At 39.9% G+C, this 17,970-nt stretch overlaps 1 protein-coding gene across 2 annotated transcripts in view; it reads left to right on the forward strand.

Moving 5' to 3' along the window:
- The first annotated feature begins 4,071 nt into the window (after positions 1-4,071).
- INTS8 (integrator complex subunit 8) overlaps positions 4,072-17,970 on the forward strand; it is a 54,912-nt gene continuing 41,013 nt past the window's right edge. For both annotated transcript variants that reach the window (XM_081816262.1, XM_081816263.1), the window contains exons 1-8: positions 4,072-4,364; positions 5,685-5,859; positions 8,276-8,416; positions 8,940-9,011; positions 9,955-10,006; positions 10,914-11,096; positions 15,966-16,073; positions 17,743-17,895. In XM_081816262.1, coding sequence (XP_081672388.1) covers positions 4,235-4,364; positions 5,685-5,859; positions 8,276-8,416; positions 8,940-9,011; positions 9,955-10,006; positions 10,914-11,096; positions 15,966-16,073; positions 17,743-17,895 — 1,014 coding nt within the window. In that variant the 5' untranslated portion in view covers positions 4,072-4,234. The remainder of the gene's footprint in view (positions 4,365-5,684; positions 5,860-8,275; positions 8,417-8,939; positions 9,012-9,954; positions 10,007-10,913; positions 11,097-15,965; positions 16,074-17,742; positions 17,896-17,970) is intronic.

A 17,970-nucleotide genomic window follows, 5' to 3' on the forward strand; every position in this document is an offset into this window, starting at 1 on the left:
TAAGCATCTACCTTTGGCTCGGGTCATGATCCTAGGGTCCTGGGATTAAGCCCCGAGTCAGGCTCCCTACTGAGTGGGGAGCCTGCTTCTCCTTCTCCCTCTGCCCTTCCCCCTGCTCATGCTCTCTCTCTCAAATAAATAAATAAAATCTTAAAAAAAAAAAAGAGTTCTCTATATGATTCTTGCAACTTTTTTTTGTAGGTTTATCACTATTTAAAAAGCAAACCAAACAATCAACAGCAAGATATCTTTTTGTTGGAGTGGTGAGTTTGGGCTGTGGGATCAGATAAAACAGGGACTCAAATTCCCTATTTTCTATTAACTAAGTGTGTGATACTGGGCAAGTCACTTAACTCCCCTGAGACTCAGTTTTCTCATCTATAAGATGGGCATAGTACTGCTAATGGTACCTATTTATTGTGGGGTTGTTATGAGGCTTAACTGAGATGGTGTGTGTAAAATACTCAGCATAGTGCCTGGTTCATAAGTGATAAATAAAGTCTTTATTTATGAGTTATGTTTATTGATGTTTACCATATTAAAAATTAAAACTGAGAAATTTTAAAAATATTTAATTCCCTTAAAAACCTCAGGGATCCAGGGACCAAGGCTGGGCTTAGAACATCCCAGAAACCCACACAATCCAAAATGGTGGTGTGGCCCAGTGGAGTCAGGGATGCTAAACTCATTTAAAAATAAAAGTCTGTTGAATCACTATATTGTATACCTGAAACTAATATAACACTGTATGTAAACTAATTGGAATTAAAATAAATAAATAATAAAAATAATACAAATCATAAGACTATTATATGTTGACATAATTTTTATGCAAAATAACTTTATTTTCATTTAAAACTCTGGTAAGGAGAAGGCTTTGTTTTACATTTTAGCAAATCTCTTTCATGTATGACTAATAGAAGACAGTGGGTTCTCATATCTGCTTCTGTTTTCCAACTATTACTGTAAGTTCTTTCGGTAAAAATATATGAAGAAAATCCAGCTTCACATAGATATGTAGTTGAAAAAGAGTGTTTTGGGGTTCTTTGCTGGCTTAGTTGGTAAAGCATGTGAGTTCAAGACCCATGTTGGGTGCAGAGCTTACTTAAAAAAAAAAAGAAAAAGGAGTATTTTAAGTCTTTTCAGATAATTGTGGATTTTCTTCTTTGATACTACACCAAAACTCAAGAAAGTGGTGTTTCTTTTAAAAGGTTAGTTGCAATTTGGAATCTGCAATCATGTCGATTAACTTTTCAAACTCTGCTCATTGAATATTGATGAGCCTGAATATTTTCTTCAGTGTTCTAACTTGGATTCAGATATCTTTTTTGTAGGTTGCATTTTCCTGACCTCAGCCCAGTTTTCTACTGGACTGTTTGGTTTGGTTTGGTCTTTTCTTTTTTTTTTTTTTAAAGATTTTATTTATTTGACAGAGAGAGACACAGCAAGAGAGGGAACACAAGCAGGGAGAGTGGGAGAGGGAGAGGGACAGGCAGGCTTCCCGCAGAGCAGGGAGCCCGATGCGGGGCTCGATTCCAGGACCCTGGGATCATGACCCGAGCCGAAGGCAGACGCTTAACCATCTGAGCCACCCAGGTGCCCAGGTTTGGTCTTTTCTTATTAAAGAGGCACATAGTGCATGGGGTAAGATTTTAATCTCTGCAGTCATGCTGCTTAAATTTATGCTTAGCCTCTGGCACTTAATAGCTGTGTGACTTTAGGAAAGTTTTAAAAATTTCTCTGTGCCTGTTTTAATACCTGAAAATGAAGATCATGGTGAAACCCACCTCACAGGGCTTGAATGAGATAATATACATGTTATGGACTGAATGTTTGTACTCCTCCCACTTATATGTTGAAATGTTGAAACTCTACCACCTAACCTGATGGTATTAATAGGCAGGACCACTGGAAAATAATTAGGATTAGATGAGTTCATAATGGTGGAGACCTTCTGGATGGGATTAATGCCTTTAGGAAAGAACTTGCTCCCTTCCGCTTTGTCAGTTGAGGATACAATAAGTTGGCCGTCTGCACCCCAGAAGAGAGCTGTTACTAGAACTTAACCATGTTAGCACCCTGATCTTGCACGGAGCCTCCAGAACTGTGAGAAATACACTTCTGTTGTTTAAAAGCCATTCCGTTTATGGTATCTTGTTTAGCAGCCTGAATGGACTAAGACAATGCATAAAGTGCTTAAATCAGTGCCCACAGCGAGTTCACAAATGAGCATTTGCTACTATTATTAGATTTTTTTTTTCTGTATACGAATCATCTGTCTAAAACTCACCGCCCTCTGGACATTTCCATTCTGACACCTGAGACATGGTGCATATTCAAACATTTCCAACATGAATTTCAAACCCATCCCTTAGCTCTTCACTATACTGATAAAGGACAGAGACACAGGTCAGCTACCCTTATCACTGGACTCAGGAACATGGGATCCATTCTTTCTCCGCTCATCTTTTTATGCCTAATTGGTGAGTAAAACATGCCAAATCTTCCATGAAAATAACTGTTTAATCTCCCCATTTGTATTTTATTAATTTAGTCCTCATGGTTTTATTAGTCCAAAACATGAATGATTCCTTTAGAGCCTGGGATAGAATTGCACTAATTGGGGGTAGTGACCCAGGGATGGTTTTTACAGTGAGAAGAGAACAAGGAACCTAGGGACCACTAAATGGAAGAGAGGCAGCACAGAGCCCAGAAAGAGGGTTGGGCAGGAAGAGAAGAATAAGGCAAGGATTGCCACTTAAGTATTTGATTTACTTTCACTTATGGAGGAGTTACTTCCATTCATTTTTCTTAAAACTTATGAATGCCTTCCTTCTTCATTCTGGAAAAAGACCATAAGCAATTGATCTTATCCTTGCTATCCCATGTTCGAAGCAGCCTGGATCCAGCTGAAAGTTCACCAAAGCTGTGGCTCAGCCTCAACTTTGTTGGGAAATCTTGGGCAAATGATAATTCTGGAACCTCAGTTTCTTCATTGGTTAAAAGGTGTATAATAGTTTGTTTATAGGAGAAAATTAGATTCATGTGTATGAAAATAATTTGCAAAAAAAAAAAGCACTATATGAGATCAGGTAACATGGATGTTCTAAATGTCAGGCCTTGTTTAAAAAGCCTAACTGGGGGCACCAGGGTGGCTCAGTTGGTTAAGCTTGTGCCTTGGGCTCAAGTCATGATCCCAGGGCCCTGGGGTGGAGACCCCTGTGGGGCTCCCTGCTCAGCGGGAAGCCTGCTTCTCACTCTGCCCTTCCCTGCTTGTGTTCTCTCTCATAAATAAAATCTTAAAAAACTTAACTGCTTTATCTCATTTACCTTATTATCTCAAGCTCTGCCTTGAATTCTTTTATCAACCCTAAGATTAGGCACAAATATGGAAACTAAAGTTCAGAGAGGTTAAACAGCTTAACCTAGACGAGTTTGCACTCTTTACATAGAGCGTATGCACGACCTATGAATACACTTTTTCCGATTTTAATTGTTAATTTAAAAACATAACATTACAGAATGGAGGTAAATGTGAAAATGGGATTAACAGTATCTCTAGCTGGGATATCAAGAGGATTAATTGGGCGCTAAATATTGAGAGCTAGTCCTGAGAAGTAACAGAACAGCTGGATCTCACTGTGGGCCATCATTCTGTCATCCTTCGAGGAAGGAAGCTCAGGGACGCTAGTGCCCAAGCCAGTAGGACGCCTCGGCCGGCCGAGAGGACCTAAGTGGGAGGAAATCTAGGAAATGGAAATGAAGAAATTAAAAGAACCAAAGACAAGCTTTGCCTGGATCACAGTTTACACGTGTAGTCTTCGCTGTCTTTTATGAGGACATTGACGTCCGCCGTAATCTTGGATGAGGCTGTTCTATTTTCTTGCTGAGAATCTCCCAGGAAAGAATGAAAGCCCACTCGCGACCCAGCTTCCTTGCCAGTCGTCTCCCATGGCAACCGGGGAGGAGGCGTGACCTAAGGGTTGTCCCCGCCCCCTTTCTCTACAACTCGAACAACGACTGGCCCGGAGGCGCGGCGGGGGCGCAAGGAGGCGGATTTAGGTTCCCCAGCTCTTGCTGGGCCGCGCCGCCATTTTGAGTTGTGTGGGTTTCCAGGGCGTTCTGAGTGTGGCCTCACCCGGGGAGGTTCCGTAGATCACAGGCCAGAGGCACGCGTCCGAGTGTCAGGTTGGAGCCGGGAAGCGTCCCTGGGGGGAGCGGCGGCGGGGGCAGGATGAGCGCGGAGGCGGCGGACCGGGAGGCGGCCACCTCCAGCCGGCCCTGCACCCCGCCGCAGACCAGCTGGTTCGAGTTCCTGCTGGAGGAGTCGCTGTTGGAGAAACATCTGCGCAAGCCCTGCCCGGGTAAGCGCGGCGCCTGCACCCGGAGGGGACTGGGACCCGGCCGCCGGCGCCGTCCGCCTGGCTCTCGCCCGCACCTCCTCCGCCACGAAGCTGCGGGCCCGGGAGGCGCGAACCGGAGTCGAGCTCTGGCCCGGTCCCCTCGCTAAGCATTAAGCATCCCAGAGCCGGGGCACCCCCATGCAGGGCTTAAAAACCAAACAAAGGCCCTCCCGTCCCCCCTCCCGTCCCCCTCCCGTCCCCCTCCGCCTTGGTCCCTTTACTGTTTGAGGTTTTAGCATCTGCGAGGTGGTCTTGTGAGATTGCGTGGGTTGGGGAGGCTGGCTCGAACACACCCCTGTAGAACTCCGGCCCATGATCAATTTGGAGACGGAGAGAAATTGCGGTTCTGGTGCTGATCCTGACGCTAATTATTTTGTTTCTCAGCGAGGGGATTTTACCGACTATACATATATACATACATATAAGCACACATGTATCTGTATATTCCAAAGTTGGGCTGTAAATTAAAATGAGAAAATCTCTAAGAGTAGGAAATGCTATACAGTTGTAACATGGGTGTTTAATGATCATGATTAATACCCCAGTTAATGAGTGCTGTTAGGGAAGGAGGAGAACTCCAGGCATTTCTGGGAAGAGGTACTGGCATGAAAACGTAAATTTCTTGAATAGCATTTTGCTCATAAAGTTCGTAAAGATGTAGCTTGCTCAGTTTACATCAGCATTAACTATGGAGACAACTCTGCCAGAAGTTAGTGGTTTTCACTAAAACCGCCTGTATCATATTATGTGTTTTTCATTCATTGCTTTTCATACACATTTATTTATTTATTTATTTATTTTCATACACATTTATTAAGTGCTTTCTAGGTGCCAGCCTTAATGCTTTTCATCTGTTATCTCATTTAATTTAGCCTTCATAATCTCAGGTAGGTGGTGGTATCTTCTATTTTGCATTGATGGAAACAGGTGCAGAGAGGTAACTTGAGGCAGGTCGCACTAATTAAGTGTTAAAAACAGTTCTAAAGATGACATGTCTTTCCTCTAATTGACATTGGTTATTTGCTGATCTGGAAACCTAAAACCATTATGTTCTTACTTGGAAGGTGTTTTCTTCTGCACCAGTCTGATACCCTTTCTCCTTACCACCCTTCCTGATATTCCCTGTAATCCCTAAGCATACTTCTTAGAAATCATAATCCTTAGTCATAACTACAGAGCTGTCGGGGTTCCCTTTTGTGGCCAAAAACCAGTACAGTGAAACCTTGTGCATCTTGATAATTAAAACTTAAATTTAAGAATTTATTTTCTTTTACATCCTAGATCCTGCACCAGTTCAACTTATTGTTCAGTTTTTGGAACAGGCTTCCAAACCTTCAGTTAATGAGCAAAACCAGGTGCAACCTCCGCCTGATAACAAGAGAAATCGTATTTTAAAACTACTTGCTCTTAAAGTTGCTGCACATTTGAAGTGGGATTTAGACATATTAGAGAAAAGGTACACAAGATATAAAAGAAATCTATTTTTGAAGTACTATTTAGATATTTTGGATTATTTCTATATATGCTTATATGATAATCAGCCCTTAAAGTGCAAATTATTTTTCTCTATATTCTTGGTAAAATATGCAACTGTTTTTCAGAAGGTATAAAATATTTGAATGTTAGATGAATTTAAATCACCTTTTAAAGTATAGATCTATCCATAATGAGGTAGTTTATCATTATTACTTGATGTGGTAACTAGGGAAAATCCACACCTAAACAGTTTTAAATGTTTCAGTTTATTTTTACATATCTGAAGCAAATGAAAATTAATGATAGTTATTACATAATACAGATGATTTGCTGTTAAATCAGTTATTTTTTACTGGTCATAAATCAATCACTATCTCCCAAACTATTAAAATATCTTACAGTCAGTGCTTATTTGTTAACAAATAAGTACTATCAAGGCTACGCTTAGAAAATGATTTTTCATCCCCCTTTTCTCACAATTTAAAGAGAAAATACCTTGTAAAATTCAGAAACTAGGAAATAAAAGGGGAGGGGAGACAAGTACTTCTAACATTTTTGTGTAACTTTTGTTGTTTTTCTCCCTATTTTAAGTAATCTCTACACCCAGTATAGGGCTCAAACTCACGACCCCGAGATCAAGAGTTGGATGCTCTACTGACTGAGCGAGCCAGGCACCCCCTCCATGTGTGTGTGTGTATATATATATATACACATACATATGTGTATATATAGGTATATATAGGTATGTATATATATACACATACACATCTATTTATATTTTAAAGATTTATTTATTTTAGAGAATTAGTGGGTGGAGAGGGAGAGAATCTCAAGCAGACTGCCCGCTGAGCACTGAGCCACATCCCACAACCCTGAGATCATGACCTGAGCCGAAAACCAAGTCAGAGGCCCAACTGACTCTGCCACCTGGGCACCCCTTCTTTTTCTTTTTTCCCCCACATAACAATATCATGAACATTTCCCCATTTTGTATTTTTGGAGATAATTCCATCATGTGGAGAATTTATTAACTGTTTTCCCATTTATATTTAGTCTATTTCTACTTTTTCACTCTAATAAATCACAGAGCCATAAATATCTTTGTCCTTAAATTTTATCTGAATTTTTGGTTATGTCCTTAGTATAGATTATTAAATTGCTGACTCAGGTGGTATAAACATTTTTAAATCCCATGATGCATATTGCCAGATTGCATTCCAAGAGAGTTGTAGTAGTTTATGCTCTCATTGGTAGTGTTTAAACACTTTCTCACCAGCCTTCTGCAGCGGTAAGCATTAGAATTAAAGAATTCTTTAATCTGAGGGAGAGCCTATCCATTAATAGACTGGAGGCATATCAAGAGATAGTAATGTGTACAAAGAAAGTATGATGTATATGATACAGTTGGAAATTGAACACTGATGGGATATTTGATAAGCAACTGAAAACTTTTTAGATCTGAAATTAATACTGTGAATATGTTAATTTTGTAAAAAAAATTTTTTAAGATTTTATTTATTTATTTGACAGAGAGATAGGGAAGGGAGAGCAGGAACACAAGCAGGGGGAGTGGGAGAGGGGAGAAGCAGGCTTCCCGCCCAGCAGGGAGCCTGGTGCGGGGCTCAATCCCAGGACCCTGGGATCATGACCTGAACCGAAGGCAGACGCTTAACTGAGCCACCCAGGCGCCCCAATTTTTTAAAGTTTTATTTAAGTAATCTCTACACACAGGGTGGGGCTCAAACTCATGAACCCAAGATGAAGAGTCACATGCTCTTCCAACTAAGCCAGCCAAACACCCCTGTTGAGTTAATTTTTTGGAGATCTGTTCTGAAACACATAAGGAAGAAATGATTTAATGTTAAAAATTTGCTTCACAGGGCGCCTGGGTGGCTCAGTTGGTTAAGCGACTGCTTTCGGCTCGGGTCATGATCCTGGAGTCCCGGGATCGAGTCCCGCATCGGGCTCCCTGCTTGGCAGGGGGTCTGCTTCTCCCTCTGCCTTCTTCCCTCTCGTGCTCTCTGTCTCTCATTCTCTCTCTCTCAAATAAATAAATAAAAATCTTTAAAAAAAAAAAAAATTTGCTTCACAATAGTATGGAAAGAAGGGAAGTAAGAATAGAGATGAGCATCAGTTGCTAGTTGTTGAAACTAGATGATGGGCACATACGGGTTCATTATATTCTGACTACTTTTGTGTATGTTTAAATTGTTTTCATAATGAGATTTTAAAAATATTTTGAAATTTAATATTTTCATATAAGTTGTTGAGACAGGTGAATAAAATGGCCCTGTGGATTTAGTCCTTTAGCAGTGTAATTATTTTCAGTGAAAATATTGAATTGTGTATTTTATGCTTCTTATGCAGACATGAACGTTTTGCTTCTTTCTTTTAAGTTTGTCTGTTCCAGTATTGAATATGCTACTAAATGAATTGCTGTGTATCAGTAAGGTTCCTCCTGGGACGAAGCATGTGGACATGGATCTGGCCACTTTACCTCCAACCACTGCCATGGCTATCCTTCTCTACAACAGATGGTAAATTTTTCATAGACCTAACGTGTGGGGCAGCCTCTGTTTAATTACACTCTGGCTTTCAGGGGTATGCTTTTTTTTTTTTTTTTCCAGATTTTATTTATTTATGTGAGAGAGAGAGATTGAGAGCACAAGCTGCGTGGGGGGGAGAGGCAGAGGGAGAAGCAGACTCCCCGCTGAGCCAGAAGTCCAACTTGGGGCTCAACCCCAAGACCCTGGCCCCGATCATGACCCGAGGCGAAGGCAGAGGCTCAACTGACTGAGCCACCTAGGCGCCCCTCAGGGGTCTGCTTTTAAGGGTCCCCTATACCCTAGAGATCTTTCACAGGATCTTATAAACTGAGTCTGATGGTGGAGAAAATTTATGACTGCATAGATACGAGCATTCTGATAAAAATGTGGATGATTTATGAAGTTTTTATCTGAATTAAAACTTCAGGTAATTTATAATATACGTTCTAAGGAGTACTTGAAAAAATAAGTGATATTTATAATGTATTAAATTTTCTTTTTCTTGTCTTTTCAGGGCAATTAGGACAATTGTTCAAAGTAGTTTTCCTGTCAAACAGGCAAAACCTGGACCTCCTCAGTTAAGTGTGTAAGTTGGCAGATATGACCCTTGGTTGGCACTTTCTTCATCAGAGTTTTAAAAAAAAATGTTCTTGCAAGTTTTTAAAAACCCCCGGTACAGAAGGTGTAGGGTAGAACCCAGAGGGAAGAAGGCCTGCATGCAGGTAGGTTTGGAGGAGTTGGAAGGGTGAGAGAATCAGGTAGGGCTCTGGACATCTAGAATAGAGAGAGCTCTGGAAAGCTAAGGGGGTGGTGCTTTGTGAATTGTGCCTTTCATCTTTGGTAAGTGTTAGCTCACCTCCAAAATAGTAAGATTTTTTTCATGTAATTAAATTTATGTGAAGGTGTATTTGTTTTGTATATAGGGAAATTGTTTTAATATGTAAAATTGATTTAGAGTCCAAAAGTTAATTACTGAATTTATCTGTATGTGGCGTTTTAAACCAAATTCTTAAATTCTAGGTAGCGGCTTACCCGATTTGGAGCTAGAGAGCATAGTTTCTAACTTGGTATAAATGAGCTTTTGCTGCCAGTAAGTTTTAGTCTTAAATTGAGGGTTATTTTTTTTAAACACAAATCAAATGGGAAAATAATGGTTAAATAAGCATCATAATTGAGTTTTTTTGCTTTGTTTTTTTTTTAAAGATTTATTTATTTTAGAGCGTGCAAGTGGGGGGGAGGGGCAGAGGTAGAGAATCTTCAAACAGACTCCCTGCTGAGCCCTGAGCTTGACTCGGGGCCTGATCCTAGGATCCTGAGATCATGACCTGAGCAGAAATCAAGAGTTGGTTGCTTAACCAGATGAGCTACCCAGGCACCCCGAGTTTTTATTTATTTTTAAGCTTGAAAAGAAATAGCATTAAAAACATTTTTATTTAAATTCCACCTCAGTTTGAAGAATAATGCTCTGAAAAGCATCAAATGTTACTCAAAAGATGGAAAATTCTAAGCTTCAATCATTTCTCTTTTAGTATGAATCAGATGCAACAGGAGAAAGAGCTAACAGAAAATATTTTGAAAGTAGTGAGTATCGGCATCAGTTACACTTTCATATTTCTGGGGCGCATGGGGAGTATATTCACATGGTTCTTCTAACCGTAGGTATATGAGAGTTGGCAAGGTCTAGAAGCAATGACATTTAGGTTTTTACTGTTAGAACGTAGTTTGGTAATAACTGTAAATTGTACAACTTTTCAGTGTTAATGGTGCTGCTTCACCATTAATTCTTTTGTTGAATTTTTGTGATACTTGAGCAGGTAAGAGAAATCACTCTTACAGGTGATGTTTTTATATTCTTTAATATTCTCCCAAAATTCTACAATAAACACATATTAATATTTTAAAATTACTTCTGTAGTCAGAAAAATATAGCAGTTATTTTTTTAATCTAGTTAATATAAAAGTAGAAATGTGGGATTTACCATAATTTAGAAATGATCTCTGTAATTCTTTAACCCTACAGTGTGCCAGAGATACTATGTAAAAGTCCAGGAGCTGGGAGAGGAGAGGGGAGATAAGAAACGTTCTGTGTCTGTATAAAATTAACATGCTGTAGTATTTTGAATGTGGAAGAAAAATCCTGCATCATTTTATTCTTGTTACTAGTGACTACTAAATGGCTGACACAGTGGTGCATACAAACATTTCTTGAATAAATCAGTGGATGCAAATCTTTAAAGTATTTTTCTTCCAATTTTCTGTTTAAAAAAAATATTTTCCACTTTGTATTTTCTCATTTCACAATAGGAACTGTTACTGTATTTTTTAGAATTTAAGGTAACGATCTCAACAGATCTAATTGCACTCTTGCTGTGGTAAAAAATGTTTTTACTAGCTTAGTACTACAAGCTACTGAGCATCCTGTGAATATATTTTGGTTAATTTTCTGTGGTTTCTGTATTTTAATAATTTTTTTATTGAATTTTTGTAGCTAAAAGAGCAAGCTTCTGATTCTATTTTGGTACTAGAGGCAGCCCTTAAATTAAACAAGGATCTTTATGTCCACACGATGCGAACACTAGATTTATTGGCAGTGGAGCCAGGCATGGTAAATGGAGAAACTGAGAGTTCTACTGCTGGACTGAAAATCAGAACCGAGGAGATGCAGTGCCAGGTATTTATATCTATTTAATCAGCGTGTGGCAAATTTTTGGAAAATCTTAAATGAGATCATTCTGGTATTTTTAATTTCTGCCTTTGTTTCTCTGATTTTGATTTAAGATGGTATTAAAACTTTGCATCATATTTATTTTTTAAAAGTTTATTTATTTGAGAGAGAGTGTGAGCACGTGCGCAAGTGGGGGAGGGTTAGAGGGAGGGGAGGGTCAGAGGGAGAAGCAGACTCCCCGCTGAGCAGGGAGCCCAATGCGGGGCTCCATCCCAGGACCTTGGGATCATGACCTGAGCCGAAGGCAGACACTTAGCCGACTAAGCCACTGAAGCACCCTTTTGCATCATATTTAATTTGTAGGTTTTTTAAGACTTCACTTAAATTTTTCTAAAAGAAATGGAAGGGAAATTTTGTTTGATTTATTGTCTCTGAAATCGTTTCCCAGTCGTGTTTAGGAAACAGTTTAAATATTGAGAATGCAGTGAGCATGTAACTGATTTTTACAATTCATTTGTATTATTAGATATTTAATTAGACCAAAAAAAAACCTCTGCAAAACAAATACTATGCTTTGAAAAATATAGGCTTCTAGAGAAAGTAACTAGTGTTCTAAGGCTCTTAAAGTTGTTTGCTTTCTAATCCCTTTGACGGCTTTTAGTTGATATTGTGAGAAATTATGTATTCATGTTGTCTTTCTCTGTTGGATTGTAAACTCTCTGAGGTGTCGCTTTTTTAATGTGTATTTCCCGTCTTCCTCACTTTTTAGCACAGAATCTTGAGTATAATAGAAATTTTAACACATTCAGAAACTGCCTAAAGAGAGCCACGAGGATAGTGCATTTTCTATTCCGTGTTCTTTTCTTTGTGTGAGTTGGCATGTCATCTTTTTTTTTTTTTTTTTAACAGTTTGGCAGTTTCTTTTTTAAAAATTAAAGTAAACTTTACCCCCAAAGTGGGGGTCGACCTCACAACCCTGAGATCAAGAGTCTCATGCCCTACCCACTGTGCCAGCCAGGCACCCCTTGCATGATTTCTTTAATCATTGTTTTCCATTCTGAAATGGGCAGGCATAACCATGACAGAGTGTTGGGAGGTGCCTTTTCCGATTAGCTGGTTGCAGAATTGAAGGTAGTCAGTTTTTCAGTGCCTGATGAGATTGAGGTCACAGTTGGAATAGAAGTAGTGAGGATTGGCAACTGGTAACTTCTTTAAATTGTTAATGAAACTTGCATATACGAGAGCTTCTGGTACTGTAGTATCTTATAATCACTGAGAGTCTGTTTGAAAAATATTGGTAATACTTCTGATTTTTACCATAGAATGGGTGATATAACATGAAAAACAAAACAACTCTTAACAAAACATCTCAGTGTGCTAGGTAAGCTATCATATATTCTCTTGATTACATAGCTGAGTCCTAATTCTGTGTCTTGAATGGCAAATTAGTAGCAATACTCACTTCCTGGCATGTTAATATTTATTTTTTTATTTTTTATTTTTTTTAAAGATTTTACTTATTTGACAGAGAGAGACACAGCAAGAGAGGGAACACAAGCAGGGGGAGTGGGAGAGGGAGAAGCAGGCTTCCCGCTGAGCAGGGAGCCCGATGCGGGGCTTGATCCCAGGACTCCAGGACCATGACCTTAGCCGAAGGCAGCCGCTTAACTGACTGAGCCTCCCAGGCGCCCCTGGCATGTTAATTTTTTTTTTTTTTTTAAAGATTTTATTTATTTATTTGAGAGAGAGAATGAGAAAGAGAGAGCACGAGAGGGGGGAAGGTCAGAGGGAGAAACAGACTCCCCGCTGAGCAGGGAGCCCGATGCGGGACTCGATCCCGGGACTCCAGGATCATGACCTGAGCCGAAGGCAGTCGCTTAACCAACTGAGCCACCCAGGCGCCCTGGCATGTTAATATTTAAAGTGCATTCTTTGTATTACTAAAATTTACCTGACTCAAAAGGAAAATCTTTACATTCATTCCCCAGTAAATCTGAAAGTATTTACTGTCCTTCAGGGCAGCTTTATTAATCAGGCTTTTTGTTTTTAACCTATTGACTACCTCTTAATTACAGAATTTAAACTCGTTTTATTTTTTTAATTGAGGGCTCAGACTCATGTCCCCGGGATCAGGAGTTGCATGCTGTACTGAGCCAGCCAGGTGCCTCTAGAATTTAAGCTTTTTTTTTTTTAAGATTTTATTTATTTGAGAGAGAGAGCACAAGCAAGGGGAGTGGCAGGCAGAGGGGGAGGGAGAAGCAGGCTCCCCGCTGAGCAGGGACCCTGACACAGGGCTTGATCCCAGGACCCTGGAATCATGACCAGAGCCGAAGGCAAGATGCTCAACCAACGAAGCCACCCAGGTGCCCCTAAACTTGTTTTAATGGGGGTGCCTGGCTGGCTTAGTTGGTGGAGCATGCGACTCCTGTGACTAAGTTGGAGCCCCACATTGTGTGTAGAGATTACTTAAAAATCTTAAAAAAAACCCAAAAAACCCCAAACTTGTTTTGATGGCTACTTAATATAGTAATACTTGAAAATACCGTTTTGGTATCTTGTACTCTGTCTTTGCCTGGAAAGGGGAATTACATGAAATTATAATACGTGTGCATGTGTGTATAAATATCTGTATATCCATTTCCTTTTTTTTTTTAAACTTCTTTAGCACCCCTTTGCTCCAGGTGGGAGGAAGCACTCTAGGATGACAATCAGCCAGACATTTAATGTGGACTAAATAATGGAAGGCAGTATCCTAGAGGCGGAGAATTCATCCTGATTAGCTCAAGAAGACAGAATATATATATATATGTATTGTATATATATTGCGTATCAGTAAAGAGTAGTTCTAATGAATATCACACTGTTACAGCTTAGGAGTTTGGAGGAGAAATAAGTACCCGTTGGCTAAGGTTGGTTTTGTGTAGATGGAAATAAAGGGTGTGGAATGAAGTTTATTTCTAGGATCTGATAGGAATGGGGAATTGAATAGGCTGGTGTGGTTGAAATTGAGGAGAATGAGAGATTTGGAGAGAGAAGTTAGTCCCAATTCTGAGACCCTTAAAAATCAGGCCAAGGGGGGCGCCTGGGTGGCTCAGTCGTTAAGCGTCTGCCTTCTGCTCAGGTCATGATCCCGGGGTCCTGGGATCGAGCCCCGCATCGGGCTCCCTGCTCAGTGGGAGGCCTGCTTCTCCCTCTCCCACTGCTTGTGTTCCCTCTCTCGCTGTGTCTCTCTCTGTCAAATAAATAAATAAAATCTTTAAAAAAAAAATCAGGCCAAGGAATTTGAACTTTCTCCTACTTGGGGGAATAACTTGAAGACTTTTTAAAGAAAGATCTGTTGGGGCACCAGTGTGGTTCAGTTGGTTGAGTGTCTGACTCATGGTTTCTGCTCGGGTCATGACCTCCAGGTTGTGGGGTTGATCCCCACGTCACGCTCAGTGCAGAGTTTGCTTGAGATTCCCTCTCCCTCTTTCTCTCAAATCTTTAAAAAAAAAAAAAAAAAAGATCTGTCAGCCATATGTAGAATAAACTTGAGACAGGATATAAGGAGCTGTAGGGATCTGGCTTTGAGCCTGGGCTCTGCCAGTACTTGGTTATATGCTTTTAAGCAGACATTGTCACTTTCTGGGCCTTGTTCCTGTTCATAAAATGTTCAAGCTGAATTAAATAATATGAGTCTTTGAGTTCTGCATTTGGTGAATCTAGGCATCAGTTTAAGAAGGTTCTTGAAGAAATACACAAATTCCCTTAGTTCTTTTTTAGTTGTCTTTTTCTATTCTTTTATAGTTCACATTTCTCGATATTTCACTCTGGCCAGTCATTTGCTCTCCCCCACTTTATTTTTTTTTTTAAAGATTTTATTTATTTATTCATGAGAGACAGAGAGAGACAGAGGCAGAGGGAGAAGCAGGCTCCCCGCGGAGCAGGGAGCCCCATGCGGGACTCGATCCCAGGACCCTGGGATCATGACGTGAGCTGAAGGCAGACGCTTAACCGACTGAGCCACCCGGGCGTGCCCGCTCTCCCCCACTTTAAAAAGAAGTGGAGATTGGGGCGCCTGGGTGGAACAGTTGGTTAAGCGTTGGACTATGGTTTTGACTCAGGTCATTCTCTCCCTCTGCCCCTTCCCCCACTCGTGCACATGCTTGGCTCTCTCTCTCTGTCTCTAAAATAAAATTAAAAAAAAAAAAAATGAGATGTAGAGAATCCATTACGATGGTGAGTGGCAGCAACGGTGACGGTAAGCTCTGGCTTCCAGGGGCAGCCCTAGCAAGAGTATAGCTCGCTGCTGTTCTCTGTAGAGCTGGTGGCCGCGGGTGATAAGAGCTTTGGAGTCTAGTGTTGAGATGGCTGCAGTGCTCCCTAGGTCAGTTTGGGCTCTCATCTTGGCTTCTTGCCTCCTTTGCCCCTTTGGTTTTCCAAGCCTGATTCTTTGGCCCAGAAATTCTAAAGGCCACCTGAAATCTTACCAGTTAAATCTGTTTTCTGCTTAAATCAGTCTGCTGGATTCTGTTGCTTGTGGCTAAGAACGTTGTTTCATTGCTCACTGAAAGGTGTTTTTTTTTTTTTTCTTTAGATGTACCTGTTTTGCTGAGCTAAACATAATTTTGAGTTTTGTCAGCTCTTAAAAATGAAAAGTTACAGGGCGCCTGGGTGGCTCAGTCGTTAAGCGTCTGCCTTCGGCTCGGATCATGGTCCCAGGGTCCTGGGATCGAGCCCTGCATCGGGCTCCCTGCTCCGCGGGAAACCTGCTTCTCCCTCTCCCACGCCCCCTGCTTGTGCTCTCTCTCTCTCTCTCGCTGTGTCTCTCTGTCAAACAAATAAATAAAATCTTAAAGAAGTTACTAAGCAGATTGGTATTCATCACCATTTTAGGTGTGTTATGATTTGGGTGCAGCATACTTCCAGCAAGGCTCTACAAATTCAGCTGTCTATGAAAATGCCAGAGAAAAGTTTTTTAGAACCAAAGAACTAATTGCAGAGGTAAGTACTGTGATAACAGGCACATAATATTCAGTCCTTAAAAAGTTACATATTTTTTGGCTTTACTTTTTCTGATGATGATAGAACAAGTGTTCGTTGTAGTACATTTGGTAAGTTTTAAAAAATACTGAAAACATTCTGAAAATCTGTAATACTACTGCTTAGAAATTACCCCTTTTGTAATTTTAACTTATTTTCTCCCTGTTTTCATTCTTTGTTTTTATACAGATAAGCTTAGACTAACTATATTTACTATATTGTTACCATGCTTAAATCTTTGAATAGACGTTTAAATGTATTCTGCTGTATAGATGTACTGTGCTTTACTTCATTTCCCTAATATTTGGGCATTTATGTTTGCTGTTTTTATTTATTGTAAAGCTATGATATTTCTATCTTCAAGCGTAAGTTTTTTTTTTTTTTTTAAAGATTTTATTTACTTATTTGACAGAGAGATAGAGAATACAAGTAGGCAGAGAGGCAGGGAGAGGGAGAAACAGACTCTCCACTGAGCAGGGAGCCCGATGTGGGGCTCGATCCCAGGACCCTGGGATCATGACCTGAGCCGAAGGCAGCTGCTTAACCAACTGAGCCACCCAGGTGCCCCTCCAAGCATAAGTTTTTGTTTGGTTTTTAGATACTTTCAAGTTAAATTCCTACAAGTGGAATTATCATGTCAATGGTTATTAATTTTGTAAAGGCTGTGAAACATAAAACCAAGTTGCTTTCCAGGTACATTTCTCTCAGGGTACTCTGATCTGCAGTGCAGTGTGTTTTTCTTTTCCCCTCCAATTGCTAATTTGGTTGGGTGAAATAACAGTAACTTTAAAACATGTCAAGCATGTGATGTTCTTGTCCCTTCTGATAGTACATCTCAACAATTGACTTCATATAGTCAAGTCCATATTTATTTGAGATCTGACAACTTTAAAACACTTGCATTTCCTTAATTCTTAGTAAGGGTGAACTTTTTCATATGTTTATCACTTGCATTTTTATTTTTATGATTCCGGCAACTGGATTTTAAAGTATATAGGTTTTTATGTGCTTCGTGCCTAGAACAATTCCCATTTCAGTCTCTTCTCATCAGAGAAAGATGATAAATGTTCAAGAGATTTACTTTAAATCTATTCTAGACCTATTGGGAATTCCCATTTTACTTTGTCCAGGTGTCTCATCAGATTTGTTCTCCTCTTACGTATTTTTAAATACTTTTATTTAACAGTATTCGCTCTTTGTTAATGTCTTAATTGTCATTCCTACTTAGAGTAATGATGATGTCTACCTTTTGTATGTTGGCCTGAAAACTCTAAACCAGGAGTCAGCAAACTTTTGTAAAAGGCCAAAGAGTAGATATTTTAGGCGTTGTGGGCTATATTCAGTTTAATATACTCATTTGTTGTGTTGTTTTGTTTTTTTCCTTTACAACCTTAAATGTGGTTCTTAGCTCAAGAGGTCTACAGAAATTGGCCACAGGCCAAATTTGGCCTGTGAACAATAGTTGGCTAACCCGTGCTCTAAACTTTTAACCTTTTTGGGGTTTTTTTTGGTTCCTCCAGCCCTGAATTTTCCATTACGTTTTCTTGTACTGTTAAAATGCATTGCGTGGATACTAGACTGTTGTTTATGTCACATTGATGGATAATGATGTATACTTCTTACTTTACAGATAGGTTCATTATCTCTTCATTGTACCATAGATGAGAAGCGGTTAGCAGGCTATTGTCAAGCATGTGATGTTCTTGTCCCTTCTGATAGTACATCTCAACAATTGACTTCATATAGTCAAGTCCATATTTGTTTGAGATCTGACAACTATCAGGTAAGATGTATGATGGGGATGTAATAGTGTAGTTGAAAAGCTTTGGAAACCAGACAGAAGGGAGTTCAAATTCTG

This window comes from Leptonychotes weddellii, chromosome 4 (assembly GCF_054177405.1).
Source record: "Leptonychotes weddellii isolate Sample4059 chromosome 4, ASM5417740v2, whole genome shotgun sequence".
NCBI lineage: Eukaryota > Metazoa > Chordata > Mammalia > Carnivora > Phocidae > Leptonychotes > Leptonychotes weddellii.